This window comes from Canis lupus, chromosome 33, assembly GCF_048164855.1.
Source record: "Canis lupus baileyi chromosome 33, mCanLup2.hap1, whole genome shotgun sequence".
Taxonomy (NCBI): domain Eukaryota; kingdom Metazoa; phylum Chordata; class Mammalia; order Carnivora; family Canidae; genus Canis; species Canis lupus.
In genome coordinates this window covers 11,082,992-11,101,363 of record NC_132870.1, presented here as the reverse complement: position 1 = coordinate 11,101,363, position 18,372 = coordinate 11,082,992, and the positions used below count along the sequence as shown (strand labels likewise).

At 37.0% G+C, this 18,372-nt stretch overlaps 1 protein-coding gene across 2 annotated transcripts in view; it reads right to left on the bottom strand.

The window, feature by feature from the left end:
* Positions 1-437: 437 nt before the first annotated feature.
* DMP1 (dentin matrix acidic phosphoprotein 1) overlaps positions 438-18,372 on the bottom strand; it is a 30,943-nt gene continuing 13,008 nt past the window's right edge. The window contains exons 1-6 of one of the 2 annotated variants that reach the window (XM_072810578.1): positions 13,629-13,779; positions 8,575-8,649; positions 7,856-7,903; positions 5,316-5,348; positions 5,071-5,118; positions 438-2,840 (exon numbers count right to left, since the gene is read on the bottom strand). In XM_072810578.1, coding sequence (XP_072666679.1) covers positions 1,473-2,840; positions 5,071-5,118; positions 5,316-5,348; positions 7,856-7,903; positions 8,575-8,628 — 1,551 coding nt within the window. In that variant the 5' untranslated portion in view covers positions 8,629-8,649; positions 13,629-13,779 and the 3' untranslated portion in view covers positions 438-1,472. Of the gene's footprint in view, positions 2,841-5,070; positions 5,119-5,315; positions 5,349-7,855; positions 7,904-8,574; positions 8,650-13,628; positions 13,780-18,372 lie in introns of those variants that run through there. The other variant, XM_072810579.1, reaches the window with a different exon arrangement.

The window sequence follows — 18,372 nt, the reverse complement described above, 5'->3', positions numbered from 1 at the left end:
GTGGCTGTAGAATGGTGGCTAAAAACAAATTTGAAAAGTAAAAGTGCTGAGGTGCAATAGTTTCTCACAAAGAATTAAAAATGTAAGGAATATGTTTCCCTATAGATTCCAGAGTTTACACAAATGACAGTCTGAGAGACCAGCAAGAACTATTGTTAAAGCCAAGAGCTGTAACTTTTGGCAAGGCCTTAAGCAATGTTGAGAGCCTGCTTCATTTTCTTTTTTCCTTATCTATAACAGGTATATTTAGTGAAATAGCGTAAGCAACACATAAAGTAATTTTATCAGAATGCTACCTGAATTATAAACAAAATTTTCATGAATAATTTAAGAACATCTTTTAATGGAAGAAAGGAAACTATTCTTTAAGGTTTTAAAGGAAAGGTTATTTAATACAGATATTTCATAATAATATTATTATAAAAATAAGCACATACTTCTTCTAGATATTATTATCTTTATTACAAAACATTTTTTATGTTGAGGTAACATTTCAAAAGATATTTGGCAAAAATCAATTGAATTCTATAAACAGAATTCTACTATGTGCAACGTATGTAAAGGACTCAGAGAATAGTTTTTCTAGCATGCACATAGACTGATTTTGGGAAAAAAAATAAAGCTAAAAGTTATCTATTTAAAGAGAGATTTCTTTCTACTACCCACCCCCACCCAGTCTTCCGTATCATATCTCCAGTGGTGCGTGAGGCAGTGTTCATGGGAGTTCCACAGAAAACATCAAAAAGGGTGTTTGAAAACCAAGTTTTGTTTTTCAAAATACCTCACTGTGCCATAATTTGAAAACGCTTTCAAAAACTAAATATTTTTATCATATAGGATTCACTATTGCTTATCCCAAGAATGAATAGAATTCTCTTGTCTTCAATGGAGAAATCTTATGCAGTGCTCCAACTCTATTGTCTTTTCTGCTGGGAAGTCCTCCTTGATTTATGCAGGACAAAATTGGTCCCATCTTCTGTGCTTCCATATATTTTGTTCATACCTCTTACGGCACTTACCACACTGCATTGTAATAATTCTTGTTTCTCTCATATGTATCCCTGTTTAGCTTTTTAACTTTATTTAACCATCTATAAGCTCCTCAGGAGCAAGAAACAAGCCTTAAGCTTCTTTATATCCCAGCACCTAGCACAGTGCCTGGTACATAATAGAACCTCAGTAACTGTAATGTTAATGAGTTAGTAACTATTTCAGTTGTGAAACTATAATGCACATCTTTCCTTGCTTCCAGTCTCATTGAGTGTGTTCTGGTGTCATCTGACAGTATTTAAACCCCTATAAATTGGTGACACCCTAGAAACAAATATATCCAGCATTTCCTTTCAGGAAGAAATGGCCTCTTGTTGTCCTTCTGATAAAAAAACATCAATAAATTATAGTTGTAATTATTTCTCTATTCTCCAACCCCCAAGCCTCCTATAGGTGAGAGCCACTTCGTAGGAAAGCTGATTTTAATAGCCATCTTGGCAGTCATTGTCATCTTGATCCCCAATGGGTTTGTTGTGATAAGTGTCAACTATTAATTTTCTGCTTTCTATCTCAGTGTTTTTTGACTGGCCCTCTTCCTCACTGCTTGATTTGCTCTCAGTTGAGTTGCTGTCTTCTTTTAATTTGCTGCTGTCCTGAGAATCACTGGCATCATCTTCCTCAGACTGGCTGTCCTGCTCAGACTGGCTTTCTTCACTCTGGCTCTCTGCTGAGGCACTGTGAGACTGAAGGTCCTCCTGGCTAGAACTGTTTTCCTCAGTGGACTCTGGGCTTTCCTCTGAGGATCTGAGGCTTTCGTTGGATTCACTGTCAGCCTGCTCCTCTGTGGATTCACTTTCTGAACTGGAGGGTTTATTCAAGCTGTTCTCTTCACTGGAGTCACTATCTTCCTGATCTGAGTGGCTGGTGGTGTTATCTGGGTTGTCACCCCTGGACTCAGTCACTACCTCTTCCTGAGATTCACTACTATTTTCTTGAGATGGGAGATCGACCTCTTGACTAGACTCACTACTGGGGTCTTGTATATTTTGACTGTCTTCTTGGGACTGATTCTCCTCACTCTCTTCTACAGATTCACTCTCACTGTTTTCCCTGGATTGGCTGAGGCCAGTTTCTTTGGAGTTGGCGTTTTCTGTTGAGTCACTCTTGACTTCTTCCATTGTGTTGCTATCATCAAGCTCACCTATGTCATCTTCTTCAGAAATGCGGGATTTTCTGAAAATTTTCCTCCTGGGATACTCCATTGATTGGCTGTCACCGGAATCCTGAGTGCTTGCTTGCTCATCGCTGTTTCCTTTTGATTCTTCTGATTTGACACTGGCACTATTCATTCTGGAGTTGCCTCTCTCATTCCTGATAGTATCTGGATCATCATTCTGCATTTCTTCATCACCAAACTCAGAGCCATCCCCATGGCTACTATCCCCTTCACTGCCACCTCCTACCCAGTGTTCCTTACTCTCACTCTCTTGAACAGAGTCACCTCTCTCAGGACTGCTGTTCATCTCATCCTCATTGTCAAGGTCCCTGCTCTCACTGGTGGTATCTTGGGCACTATCTTCCCCTAGTGAGGGACTATCTTCCCTGGATTGTGTGGAGTCAGCTGAGTCTTCATTACTTTTGAGTCTGGATTTTCCTCCTTGTCTTTCTTCAGGTCCTGGGCCATTGTCATCATCTCCAAAAGTGTCATCACCACTGTCATCTTCATCATCATCTTTATCATCTCCTTCTTTTCCTCCACTCCTAGAGAGGCCACCAGCTGGTCTATGCATATATTGATGATCATCAAGGCTGTCCTCAGATTCAGCACTGTCACTGGAGTCTTCATTTGCCTGGAGTTTGGGGTTAACAAACATGGTCAGTACTCCAGGGGCTGATATAGAGGGTGTTATCTGGGCTTTCCTACTTTTTTCTTATGTCTCTCCTTCTAATCCATGATCAGTTTTACTGCTCAATAACATCTCTGCCAGGGTTAAAGAAGGAAGGAAGAGGAGTTGTAACTCAAGTCATTCCATTTTGTATAGGCACAATTTACTCAGTGCTACAGAAACTTTCTTAAAAAGTTATATAGAGGGGTACCTGGGTGGCTCAGTTGGTTAAATGTCTGCCTTTGGCTCAGGTCATGATCCCAGGGTCCTGGGCTTGAGCCCTGCATCAGGCTTCCTACTCAGCAGGGAGTCTGCTTTCCCTCTCCCTCTGCCAGTCTCTCTCTCTCTCTCTCTTTCATAAATAAAAAAATAAATAAATCTTTTTTTAAAAAAAGCTCTATAGAAATCATATTTATGAAACTCAAATTATATTGTAAGTCTGATTCCTAGAAGAAACTATCAGAGATTTTTTTTTTTTTGTATGTTTAAAGAGATAGTTTGAAATACTCATCAAATTGTTTGGCTTTTAGTTTTAAAAAATATTGGGTGAATTTTGAAATGACTCAAATATTTTTTTCTTTTCTCTTCTTTTTAAGATTTTATTTATTCATGAGAGACAAAAAGAGAGGCAGAAGCACAGGGAGAAGCAGCCTCCCCACAGAGCAGGGAGCCCGATACATGACTCCGTCCCAGGATCCCAGGGATCACGACCCCAGCTGAAGGCAGATGCCTTCAACATCTGAGCCACCCAAGCGCCCCCAATTTTTTTCCTCTGGTGGGCAGGGTTGGGGGAGGGATGTACTAGGGCAGTAGAATGAAACCTTTAGCTAAAATGAAAGTAACATATTGTGGTAACATATACATCTCACCCAAACCATATTTACACCTCATTCACATAGGCAGAGGGTTGCCTGTAGAAGGCTTAGCTAGAAGACTGCAACTTGTAGGACTATAGGGAAGCTTAGTTTTAAGTGTGAGTTCAGAGAGATTATCCTCATAAGTCAAACAATTGGATGCTCTACACAGATAAGGAAAGATAAGTGAGTCTTCATTCATTATGCTCTGGAAAAATCTGCTCTCTTTACCAAGAAGCTGAGCATTCTTGCCAAGTTTGTTTTTATTTTTCCACTTGTCCCTATAGATCAATGTTTGACTTTCCAGTTGAGAGTACAGAATGATGACATCTCTTCCCATTGCTAGAGTTTACACTGGTATGCTGGAACTAAGCATCTTTTTAGCTCCCCATACCTCAATAGGCATATATTGCATCCTTCTCAGCAGGTACAATTACTCTCATTTGAGACCTCAGAGAATATTGAAGCAATAAATCAAACATCTCCAGAAAACATACCCCAAATCTATGCTTATAAATTTCTAGAATGTTCCTCAGACAAACCTTTAGTAAATAGTGAAAAAGACTAATAATTCATCTTCCAACTTGTTAAGTATAGAATACAACATGGATCAAAGCTTCAGTGAGAAATGTGATTCCTGGATCTCTGGAGCCCCAAGGGTTTGAGTTTGGTTAAAATGATAGGACAGTCAAGAAAGTAATGGCATTTAGTTTTAGGAAAATGAATAAAAAAGAGTGCATACATAAGAGAATGAAAGCCAGTTTTTTATTAACAGGAATATAATTATAAGCCAGCTTTTCTCATTACCTGGGTCACCACTGAGACTATTTTAAAGACAAATCATTATTAAAGGAGCTGTTTCATTAAAGTTTCTTCAGGGCTTTCCTGTTCCCTCCTCCATCAAGATCCTTAACATGGAGGAGGTACATAGGCCTAGCAGGTACTTCTTGTTAACCATAAAGTTTTCTCTGCCTGATCTGAACCACTCTAATTGTAAAAGCAACATTTTAGAATGATAAATGAGCTATTATTTGTCTAACATAGTCTATGACCGTGTATGTGTGTGTGTGTGTGTGTGTGTGTGTATTCTTTTTAACTAGAGGACATTTGGGGCTACAGTGTCTACCAATCCGGCCCCAGTGATAAATATGGAATGAACAGCATGTCCACATCTGAACTCTCCCACTCATTTTTCTCTTCTTACTTTTTGGGATGATTTAGCTAGCATAACCAATGGTTAGCAAGTATTACATTTAGGCTGGTTGCAGGTAATTTAATCTAACATCATTTCCTTCAATTCCTAAGTAGCCTGAAAAGTTAAGAAAGGTCTGTTTAATTACCTGTTCCTCTGAGCTAACTTTACTTTCTTCCGATGACTCACTGTTCTCCTAAAAGGAAAGAAAAAAAAGTTGTTTGTTTTCCCTTTTAGTAATTACCAAGGAAAGAAAAATACACGATATATACATCAATTGCTTGTGGTTTGGATTTACTGCTGTCCAAATGGCCTAAAGTGATGAGAAGAGTGTTAAAGTAAATTTACTGTATAAGATGTCCAGGTCATGGACAAAATGAATGAGATAGTTACCAAAGGTGGTGTTGGCGTCTGAGCCAAGTGACCCTGTAAAAAAAAAGAATGAAAATAAGTTACTCCTTCACAGATGGATATCTTGCAGATATTTAAAATAATTTTAGATGATTTGTTTTTAGTTTCTTGATATATATTTTATATTTACACGAGTAATGATGACATTTTTATGGTGAAATGGCTAAAAAGAGAGAGTGAGATGGACTGATGGCCTGGAAAGATCTGTGATCTAACAGACCTAAAGGATTTTTGGGTTTCTGATACTTCACTCAGAGAAAAATATACTTTCTTTGAAGCTGGTTGTTTATACAACCTAAACAAAATGTAACATAGGAAAAAAAAACAGCATTGGAATTTAGAACCCAGGTTTAAGTCTCAATTAGCTCTTTGTTTTTGTTTTTGTTTTTTTTTTTTAAAGATTTTATTTATTTATTCACGAGAGACACAGAGAAGAGAGATAGAGGCAGAGACACAGAGGGAGAAGCAGGCTCCGTGCAGGGAGCCCGACGTGGGACTCAATCCCGGGTCCCCAGGATCACACCCCAGGCCGAAGGCAGGCACCAAACCGCTGAGCCACCAGGGCTGCCCCTTGGTTTTGGTTTTAGCCCTGAAAATCAACTGTCTTGGTTTTAGTGCTGAAATTCGCATGTTCCAGGAAAACCCTAAGTCTTGGATAAACTGTGATGTTTGGTCACTCTATGTGAATCTGGGCAATTCACTTCACCTTTCCAATGTCAATAAGAATATCAGTAACCACTGCGCATACTCCACAGAGTTGCTGTGAGGATGAAATTGGAAACATTTTGACAACTGTTCAATATGATAAAACTAAAGAAATAATCCATTTTGAGGGATCCCTGGGTGGCTCAGTGGTTTAGTGTCTGCCTTTGGCCCAGGGCGTGATCCTGGAGACCGGGGATCAAGTCCCACTTCGGGCTCCCTGCGTGGAGCCTGCTTCTTCCTCTGCCTGTGTCTCTGCCTCTCTCTCTCTCTCTCTCTCTCTCTCTCTATCATGAATAAATAAATAAAATATTAAAAAAAGAAAAGAATCCATTTTGAAAATACCTCTTTATAAAATTCAGTGGTAGATAAAATTGAATTGAGAAGGCCATTATACCTTTCTTGAATCACATAAGATCACACACACACACACACACAAAATAAGCCCGAAACTAATTAGGCATAGTTCTGATTTATTTCACTTTTTTTGATCTAATAACTCTAAGATTGCCTGAGCCACCTCTGGTGCCTTCTCTGCATCTACAATTCCTCTTCCTCTTGAGCACAGCAAAATCCCCAAATCCCTGCTAAGCTATGGGTGTGAAGATGCAGAGAGTAAAGCAGGAAGGAGCTGCTATCAACATGTCTTCAACAAGCCTCTCAGCAGCGCTAGGCAGCGGTATGTTCCCAGAGGAAAGAGCTATAATCACTTTAAGTCTTTGCCCTGTGACACTACAGGCAGGCACAATGGCAGACCTTCAGAAATAACTCTGTCAGTTATCATTTGGAATTAAGGGATGGAAGGGAACAAGACATTGGTATTTTTCTCATGCCAAAGCTAAACGTGAGAACCTAACATATTTGTGGTACTCTTAGAGTCTATGGTTGAATGAAAGACAGGATCTATAGTGGCTGCTTTTCAATTAACCAGCCTAAGGACATCCCTGATGCAAGTTCATATAAGAAATCCTGCAGTGCCAATTCCATCCACAGGCAGGAGCAGAACCTCATCTCAAGCCTTGACATTATCTGGCAACCACTAATAATGTTGTTCCCAAGCTGTATCATATGCAAAAGCCAGCAGGTAACAAGGTCATTACCAAAACACTCTGACTTAGCATAAAATTTTAAGCCTTACTTGTAGTTTCAATCTTGAGAACCTGTTGCCCTCTTAGACTTAACCCCTTCCTAAAAAGGTTATAACACCCTGATAGAGAATGTGGATTCTGGAGCCAGAGTGACCTGGGTTTAAAGTCTGGCTTTAACACTTCTTAATTATGTAACCGAGACAGACTAGGTTATTCTCTGTGTCTCAGTGTTCTCATGTAAAGCACATAGAACAGCCTGGCAATGGTTCTTGAGTTCTTGAGAATTAATCACTATTGAGTTATTCAGAGTCAACACTAACAATTATTCCACAGACTCTAATATCCTCTCCTTCTGTCTTTTTTCACTTTCCAGGACTTGACCTCCTGCCTACCAGACATCTCCTGGTAAAACAGATTTTAGTCCTAATCCTTTAATAACATTCTTGGTTCACTGTCTTTCATCCCCTTCTACTGTGCACATCCATTATGAAAGTAAACCTAAAGGGAAAAAATGCCTCCTCACCAAATTATACTATTAAGTTGAAGTTGAAGCATTATGCGAACTAAATTTTTTCACATGAACTACAAATTATAGCCCTTACTACCTATATCTTAGGTTATTAATGTGTTCATTAAATCATTAACAGTTTCAACATTTGCAGCAGAGCCAAATTGGTTATACTAATAATATATTAAATTAAAAATATTTTTTAAAACTTTATTTCTACTCACCTTCCATTCTTCAGAGCTCTCAGATTCAGTATTTTGATACCTGGCTACCTAGAAAATTTAGTACACATGATTAGCCCACAGAGAAAATTCCAAGGCAATAGCTATTAGCACTATACATACTTAGGAGCAGTGGTAGTCAATTTTTAGCATGAATCAGAATCAGCTGGAAGCCTTTTATTTTATTTTTTAAAAGATCTTATTTATTTATTCATAAGAGACACAGAGAGAAAGAGTGGCAGAGACACAGGCAGAGGGAGAAGCAGGCTCCATGCAGAAAGCCCGATGTGGGACTCGATCCCAGGTCCCCAGGATCAGGCCCTGGGCTGAAGGCAGGCGCTAAACCACTGAGCCACCCGGGCTGCCCAGCTAGAAGCCTTTTAAACCACAGATTGCCCCATCCCTAGAAAGTCCTGCTCAGTAGGTCTGAGGTAGGACCCAAGAATTTACATTTCTAACAAAATCCTAGCTGATGCTGATGCTGCAAGTTGGGGGATGGCACTTTCAGAACCACTGGTGATGAAGAAAAATGAGAATCATAGCTATATGAATAAATAGAGTAAGAAATAACTCGGATGATGTTGTAAAGAAAACAGCTTTCTAAGAAACTACTATTTTCATCTGACCAGAACGTATACAGCCAACTTGGCTTATAGTCAGTGAAAATTGTGGAATTTGGGATATAAAAGGTTTATTTCATATATCCTTATTCTGATACTTACTGGGAGTGCACGGGACAACCCCCAAAGGAACATAAGCAGGATGCTGGTCTTCATAGCCGGGTCTGACACCTTTACCTGTGATGAAGAACAGAAGATGTTTTCCTCTGTGCTAAAGAAATATAGGAGCTTTAACTTTTTAACAGTTTCTTCTATTAAAAAGCACAACTCATCCAAATGTCCATCAACTAATGAATAAATAAAAGGTACTATATCCATACAATGGAATATCATTCAATCATAAAAAGGAATGAAATACTGATACATGGCTACAAAGTAGAGAAACCCTGAAGACATTATACTGAGGGAAAGAAGCCAGACACAAAGACCACATATTGTATGATTCCACTTACATGAATTGTCCAAAACAGGCAAATCTAGAGAGAAAGTAGGTAAGTGCCCAGGGCTGGAAGAGATGGGAGTTTGGGAGTGCCAGTTAAGGGGTGAATTTTGGAGGTGGTGAAAATGTTCTAAAATTGATTTAGGTGAAGATTGCACAACTTTGTGCAGTGGCTAAAAATTATTTAACTGTACACTTCGAGTATGTAAAGCATGTATTGAATTATATCTCAATAAACAAATTAAAAAGAAATCTTACTTCTAAGAGATTAAGAGATAAATTGGAAACATTTCAATGAGGATGCCTATAAACACTTCTTCCCTAATACATAAAATATGTTAAATAGAGGAAAAACTAAAGAAAGAAAAATAGAGAAATTTCTGACCATTCACTTTTATGATAATTATGCACCTTAGTATGGCATAGCAACCTGGCAAATATACACATAAAACAAAATTTAATGATACCATTGATGGTCATCAACATTTGTCTACACACACACACACACACACACACAAATTGCTTCTCAGTCACATTTATAACTTCATAATAACATTTAGATAAAATAGACTGATTTTAAAATTTTTTTCTTAAAGAAGTGTACTATGGCAGGCTTCATATTACAATTCCAGAAAACTCTTAATGTCTACTGTGCTACAATTGGTCATGCATTATAGATAGATTATGCTAAATCCTTTTAAATGTCATTTGTGTTACTGAAGGATCTCAGGAAGATTAGAGGTTTGGGATATACTTGTGAATCACACTGAGTGAAACATGCCAAATCAAACTGTATTTTCCTGGATGGTGGTTTCATTTCACACTTCAAGAACTGGTGATTTGAAAAACAACTTGTTCTATATCTAAAAATAGATGTACTACATGCTAATATAAAAAGTTGTTGAAATGATTTAAACGGAAAATTATTTGCCCTCCACTTGTAAGCCCTGTGGCTGCCCTAACCAGTTTGTCACATGGACTTCCATACATTTTGTGGAAAATCCTGCAAGTTTATTTCAGACTTCACTTTGGTTTTTAAGGTGCTCCAAATGATTTTAACCGCTGATCTAGAAAATAAGAATACATAGCTCACTAATGTCTGAATATGCTGAATAGTGCCTGCAACATGGCATCAAAAGTCATTTAATCTTATTTTTTAATTTATTCAAGAAAACAGTAGAATTCCTAAGAAGACTAAGAATGTTCCACATTTCTATGTTGATACAACTCAAATAGTCCATAGATCTTCTCATTTTATATCATCGACATTATCCCACTTCAACAGTTTATTCTTCATTTGTATTTTCTTTATTCTAATTCAGCATAGTTCATATAAGTCCTTATATTTTGATATCTTCTTTTTCACATCTGCCTATATTAACAGAGAAAACATAAAAATTCTCAACTACATCTAAAACAAGCCTAATTCAAAAAGATATTGCTTCTGAAAGAAACCAGAATATCTTACATCCCAAAATATGCCTCTTTCAAATAAAATTATTTTGAGCTAAAGGCCCTTGAGAAACAGCAGATGCAAGAAAGATCTATGATCCTCCTTTTTCTTTCTAAAAACAGGAAACTCTCATGTGAAAGGTGTACTCAGAGGAGGGAAGACATCTCATCCTCAAAGATGAAGGGTCAAGGCTGAGAGAAATCTGTACAAACAAACCTTGTTAAACTAATTCTATCTTCCCAATCACTTCCCTACAATTTACTGCCCCAACCTAAACCCCTTTGTCTTTCAGTTCTTCACAGAAGTATTGTTTCTTTATCTAAAAGGTAGAAAAGCTTTCTGCTCTGGTCACTCCTTCAGGTCTTCATTCTCTTATGAAGGCTAACATGTACATGTAAAAATTTTAATAAAACTTTCATGCTCTTCTCCTGTTAACATGGCTATGTCAGTTTAATTCTTAGGCCAAATGGAGATGCTACAAGAGCAGAAGAAAAATTTTCCTCCCCTCTATTTCCCTTAGTTCCCATAATCAAAACTTTTTGCTTTAAGTTCTTAAATTCATTTCTTAAGGAAAGGAAAGTTTCCCCTAAATATGATACTCTCAAAATAATTACATGCCTATGGTTTTAGGTGTCATGGGTCAAAGGAAAATTAGGCTGTTTTTAATTTTCAAAGTGAAATTTGAATAGGGTGATAATCTCATGATGTACTGAAAGCTAGCAGTATCCCAGACTCAATACAAGGCCAGTAAATACTGAGTTCTCCTCTTGTTTTTTTGTCTTGTTTTAGTTTTTTGCTTCTCTTTTATCTAAATAACAAAAAAAATTAAATGATGCACTACACTAATGAATGTTGGACTTTTTACAAAGGAAATGTGTGCTTCCAAGTTTCTTAGGGATGTGAATGAAATATTATGAAACATAAGAGAGATGCAGTAACTTACTTGTGCTTCTAGAAATAACATTTAGCACCCTAACCTACAGCAGTAATTTCCCAAACAAAAATAAAAGACACCTTGGGGTCCTGAAAGAGCTAAATTTGCCTCTCATAGAATATAGTCTGCCATCAAGCATTAAAGGAAGTCAGATCTTAAACCCTATATTAGGCTCTCAATTAATATTTTTATAGAATATAAAATATGTATACATGTATTAGAATTAAACTGACATAGTCATGTTAACAGGAGAAGAGCATGAAAGTTTTATTAAAATTTTTACATGTACATGTTAGCCTTCATAAGAGAATGAAGACCTGAAGGAGTGACCAGAGCAGAAAGCTTTTGTGAAGTGTATTCCAAATGAGAGCTGCAAACTTTCATAAACTTTTTAGCTACCATCCTGAAAAGGGTAGAAGCAGTTATGCAGTAACCCTATTCCCGAGTAATTAATTAGCAAAATAGCTACAAGCCTGAAAGAGACAAGTCCAGAACCTCAGGTTCTTTTTTGGTGCTTAATAAATGTCATTTCTACATTGTACATGCTGTCATCCTACAATGAAAGCATGTGACAAAAGGAAATCAATAACCTCTACTTGTGTTCCATCTGCTTGAAGGGCAATGTATCTAAGAGATTTTCAACCTTTTTCATTTTTTTCTCATAATGTTTGAGATCTGGAGTAGGGAACTACAGTCCCTCTCTGGCTACTCTCAAGTATAGCCAGAAATTCTTTGTGCTTTCAAGAAAGGAAACTTGTTCTGAAATTTCCTCCAAGTTAAGATTCACTTATAAAGTATATAGTTTCTTTTATGTAAACCGAGATGAAAAAGGCACATCAAATGAAGGAAATAAAAAATTGAAAATCATAGGCTCAATTTATTATGTTGAATTTGCTTATTTTTGACTTAGTATTGTTAGCTTCAATAATACAATAAACAATATATCCATCCATTAGCAATCAAGAAATACTATTGATAATATCCTGTGAGCCAGGCACTGCTCTAGGTGCTGAGTATACAATAGTGTGTAATAATGATAATTAGCTAGTCTTACAAAAGTAAAATTATCCAAACCCAACCAACGAGAACTTCCATTAGCTAGGAATTATTTCATTATTAGTCTTTGAAAATAAAATGGTACTTGGCCAGGATATGAATTCTATGAGGAATTCAGAACACCAAACAAATAAGGCAATAGAAGTATCCAATCATTCCTATTATACTTGTCTTACGTCAGTTATAATCAATCCCACATCTTATGCCTTCAACCACAGTAAAATAACTCCAAGGTGCCCTAAAATTCAACATAGATTTGGAAGGCCTCTAAGCATCTGAGGCACATTGATCCACATTACCATTTTGGGGTAGGTAAGTGACTAATGCCTTCAGAAAATTGTTCATACATTTTAACCAACCACATCAAAGTAGGATAGTCTGTTTGACCCCCAGGTACACAGAAAGTTATGGTTCACTAGAAGTTAGTACTCCTAAAGAAGACAGATTGAAGTATTACTATTACACATGGGATTTTCTAGATGTCATAGAGAATGCATTACCTGAACACAATTCCCATTTTCTGTTATGGAAGACAGACACTTCTGATACAGATGAAGTGGAATTAATGCAACAAATAGAAATGCATACAGATTGAAGTATATATATTTTTTAGTCTTCGATACTAGAAAGTGTTTTTAAAAGACAGTTATGTTCAACATTTTATTGAATTCTGTTTGTGAGGCATCATGCTAGCATGAATAAATGATAGAAAAGCACTGTAATTATCACATCTTTGGTTTCTTTCAATGGTCTTAGCATCTTCTTTCAGTTATTCAGTTCATAATGAATATTAGGATACTATCTAGATGAATAGCATTAAATGGTTTTTAATTTATAAGACCATATTTTAGAAGTTCTGCCGGTCTAGTTTAGATTCTTTCATAATGTTTTGTAGGCTATGAACATCACCATATCTGTGAAAATTAAATGTAAAAGTTTTATTTGTTTTGCTAATTAAAGCTAACCTTCAAAATGACTTTCCATCTGCCTCCTGTTCAGTAAACTTTCCCTTTCAGGAGTACTATGCAGAGATCTAATTAAAGTAGTGCTGAGAAAAACATCTGGCTCTATTGACTTAACATGTCATTTCAATATCATTATTTGCTGTAGCATAAACAACAGGCACAAAAATGGGAATCATTTTAACCCAAGGTTTAGCTCTCTCCATCTTTCTCTGCATGGCATAATACCTCTCAACATGTGTACATGTTTAATTTTCTCCAAACGTAGCAGAAGTCATTTAAAAAAAATTTTTTTTAATGAAAATTTCTTACCCTCTTCAGTTCACAAAGACTTTTCCTCAGAAGTCTCAACAATGAGGCGGAAGGAAGTTCTCAGAGAGGAAATTTATGCCCAGTGAAGCCACTCTTGTGTTGATGTTCTGATGTTCACTCCTCTGATGATGCAGGAATTTAAACTCTACTTCAGCTCTTCATAGCCAATCAACCTCAGGCTGGGGGTGACTGACATCACAAGGTGTCACCGGGACTCCAGTACACCCACACTTCCTCCAACTTGCAGAGGCAGATTTTCCCTAAAAAGCTCTTGTGGTTCTCAAATGACTAGACTAGTTTCCATTAAATTGAAGATCTTCCTAAAGCTTTATTTTGATTTCTAAATATATGTCATTCACATCCATGCAGGCTTATGAGCATTATAAACAATGACACTGTCTTCCACCCACTGATAGATCCCAGCAGACACATGGATGGGAAAAGGAGAGTCAAGGAGTGGGTAGCAAGTTTCCTGTTAATGTACATTTCCGGGTTGTACATGAAGAACCTCCTAAAATACTAGATTTGCCTAAATTGTAGTGTTGAGAATATGAGCTTTTATCCTTTCCCTTCTCATCTTTTAACAACCTCTACTATTTATCTCCTTTTCCTCTCAATCTCCCTACCCCCATATACACACAAAGTTCTAAAATTCTTAGTAATCTAATGAAGTATTACTTTACAGAATTCTGTGGTGATTGGAAATATTAAAGCACCACCCTAAGTAACTTTTGTTTTTAACCAAAAAATAATTTAAATCTAACACTCCATTATTGCTTCCAACTGCTTGCCATATTTTGGATTTAACTCTGGTGACTCTTTGAAATCAGAATTGGATTAAGGGGAAGCTTAGTTGGGTGGCATACAGAGAAACCAATTTCCAAAATACTCTCTGCCATCCCTGAAAATGTAATGAAACAGATAACACAGTCTTTGCCAGGGTTCTTGAGGGAGTGTACTGAAGATTGTAGGGAGCCAGAAGTGAGGTGGCATCTCCTAAGGAGCATGATCAAGTAATAAAAGAATGACCACTGAGTAACTGGTTGAAGAACATCAGGGGTGCCTAGGTGCCTCAGTTGCTTAAGCATCTGACTTTTGATTTTGGGTCAGGTCATGATCTCAGGGTTGTGGAATTGAGCCCCACCTTGGGCTCCATGCTGTGGATGGAACCATGCTGAAGACCTTCTACCTCTCCCTCTGCCCCTCCCCCTCCGTTAAAAAATAAAGACTATATTACCAGAATTTAACTTCCTGGAGAGTGGGGATGTTTGCTTTGTTTACTGGTATATACCCAGGACTGTAATACCCAGGTTCCTGAATCATAATAAGCATTCAACAAATACTTTTATGAATATCTGAAAAGATTGACTTTAAAATGGGCCAATTTATTAGTTTGTGCAATACCTATATGACTCACTCTTTTTTGAATGCATTTATTATTGTTGGAATTTTTAATAGATACTCCTATGCACCTGGTTTTAGAGAACTGGGGTACCCAGCTTTATTCAGAAGACAAATATAAACTATATGGATTTTTAACTTATTCAGTGTGAACTGCAGTGAGGGGGAGGGGGCAAAAATGAAGAGAAAGGAGTCTACTTCTGTATAAGGTTTATCAGAAAACTGGGGTTCATATGAGGAGCTACACATTCCTGATGTTCTGTTCTGGTTCTCAATTACACTGCCAGGTGGTTTTATAAGTTTTTGACTGAGGTCTCTCATAGAGGAATCTTTTAATCTTATGCAGAGTGGATTCTAGGAAAGTTTTGGTGGAAGATGTCACAGGACATTATTTTAGAATCTCTCTCTAAATCCTTACATAAAAATAGCGCAACTAGGGGCACCTAAGTGGCTCAGTCATTCAAGCATCCACCTCTTGATTTCAGCTCAGATCATGATCTCAGGGTCTTGAGATGGAGCCACATGTGGGCTCCGTGCTCAGCAGGAAGTTTAGTTGAGATTCCCTCTCCATCCCCTTTTGCATCTCCCCCCACTCACATGCACGTGCTGCTCTCTCACTCACTCTCTCCCTCAAATAAATAAATCTTTAAAAAGAGTGCAACTAAGTAATAACAGCTAAAAACGATGGACAACATTTATAGCAAATGTAAATATTGTAGTTACCCATTGTTACAGTAAAAAACATTCCAATACTTTATGTCTTAAAACAATAATTTTATTATAGCCGAGGCTGCAGTAATCTGGGGACTCCATTGGAATAGAATAGTCAAGATAGCTCTCTTACATGGTTGTTGTCTGGGAGTTCAGCTGATACAGTTATTCTGAACACTTCAGTTCTTTATATGGCCTCTTTTTGTGGCTTGGCCTTTTCATATGGTGGCTGGGGGCCAAGAGCTGCCCCAAATGTCACTGTCTACATTCTATGGTCACAGTCACAGGGCCATCCCAGACTCAGCAGGAGAAAAAAAAATCTCTGCATTTTGATGTGAGGATCAGAATGAATGTACAGGGAACAGAGGAAATGATGAGGCCATTTTGGAGATGGGTTACAACACTACATGACAGGTTATACCCACAAACTTCAAACAAAGTGGCTGAGGACAAACTGCCAACTGCCACAAGACCTACATCATCTATGTAGGAGTAAGCAGAGGGAAGCATTCATAAGGATACCAAAGCCAAACAATACAAAAAAAAAAAAAAAACCCTAATTGCCCAACATTGGAAGATGCTAACAATTCATTATTTTTTTAATTAAAGTGTACTTGACATACAATATTATATTAGTTTTAGGTGTACAACATAGTGATTCAACATGTATATACATTATGAAGTCATCACCATAATCTAGCTACCACCAGTCCCCATACAAAGTTGCTACATATTATTAACTATATTCCCTATGCTGTACATTGTATCTCCATGTCTTACTTATTTTATAACTGGAGGTGTGTTCTTTTTATTCCTCTTCCTACCCTGGCAATCTCCAGATTGTTCTATGAGTCTATTTCTTTTTTATTTTATTTGCTTTGCTTCTTTTAGATTTCACATATAAGTGAAATCATATGATATTTGTTTTCTTTGTATGATTTATTTCACTTAGCATAATACCTTCTAGGTGCATCCATGTTACTGGAAATGGCAAGATTTCATGGCTGAGTAATATTCCATTGTGTATATACACCACATCTTTATCCATTCATCTATTGATGGACACTAAGGTTGCTTCCATACTTTGCTATTATAAATAATGCTGCAGTGAATATAATGATGGATATATATTTTCAAATCAGTGTTTTCATTTTCTTTCAAGTAAATACCCAGAAGTGGAATTGCTGGATCATGTATTTCTATTTTTAATTTTTTGAGGAACCTCCATACTGTTTTCCATTGTGGCTTTATCATTTTGTTCCCACCAACATTGTGTCAGTGCTCTCTCTTCTCCATATCCTTGCCAACAATTGCTGTTTCTTGGGTTTTTGTTTTGGGAGTTGTTTAGGGTTCTTTGTGTTTGGTTTGTTTGATTTTTTTTTTTTTTTTTTTTGGTACTAGCCATTCCAACAGGTATGAGATGATATCTCACTGTGATTGTGATTTGCATTTCCCCAATGATGAGTTGATATTGAGCATCTTTGCATGTGTCTGTTGGCCATTTGTATTTCTTCCTTGGAGAAATGTCTATTTAGGATATCTGCCCACTTTTTAATTGAATTTTTATATTGAGCTATGTGAGTTCTTTATAATTTTGGATATTAACCCCTTAATAGATGTATTATTTGCCCATATCTTCTCCCATTCAGCAGGTACCTTTTGTTTTACTGGTTTCCTTCTCTGTGCAAAAGCTTTTTTAGTTTAATGTAGTCCTACTTGTTTATTTTTGCTTTTGTTGCCTTTGCCTAAGGAGACGGATCCAAAAAATATTGCTAAGACTCATGTCTAAGAGCCTACTACCTATGTTTTTTACGATTTTTATGATTTCTAGTTCTGCATATAAGTAATCCACTTTGAGTGTATCTTTTTTATATGGTAAGAAAGTCATTCTTTTGTATTGCAGCTGCCTAATTGAGTGTATAAGCATGGGGTTTATTTCTAGACTCTATTCTATTCCATTGATCTATGTGTCTGATTTCACACAAATACCATACTGTTTTGATTACTATAGCTGTGTAATATTGTTTGAAATCAGGGATCCCTGGGTGGCGCAGTGGTTTGGCACCTGCCTTTGGCCCAGGGCATGATCCTGGAGACCCGGGATCGAATCCCACATCGGGCTCCCAGTGCATAGGGCCTGCTTCTCCCTCTGCCTATGTCTCTGCCTCTCTCTCTCTGTGACTATCATAAATTAAAAAAAAAAAAAAAAAAGAAATCAGAGAGCATGATAACTCCAGCATTGTTCTTCTTTCTCAAGATTGCTTTAGCTATTTAGGGTATTTTTTGGTTACACACAAATTTTAGGATTATTTGTGCTAGTTCTGTGAAAAATGCCATTGGTATTTTGCTAGGGCTTGCATTGACTCTAGGTTGCTTTGAGCACCATGGACATTTTAGCAATATTAATTATTCCATTTCATGAGCATAGTATATTTTACCATTTATTTGTGTTGTCTTCAATTTCTTTCATCAGTGTTCTGTAGTTTTCAGAGCACAGGACTTTTGCCTTTATGCTTAAATTTACTCTTAGGTATTTTATTCTTTTTGATGCATTGTGAGTGGCATTATTTTCTTAATTTCTCTTCCCAATAGTTTACTATAAACTCATTATTTTGAAACTATATAAAAGAAA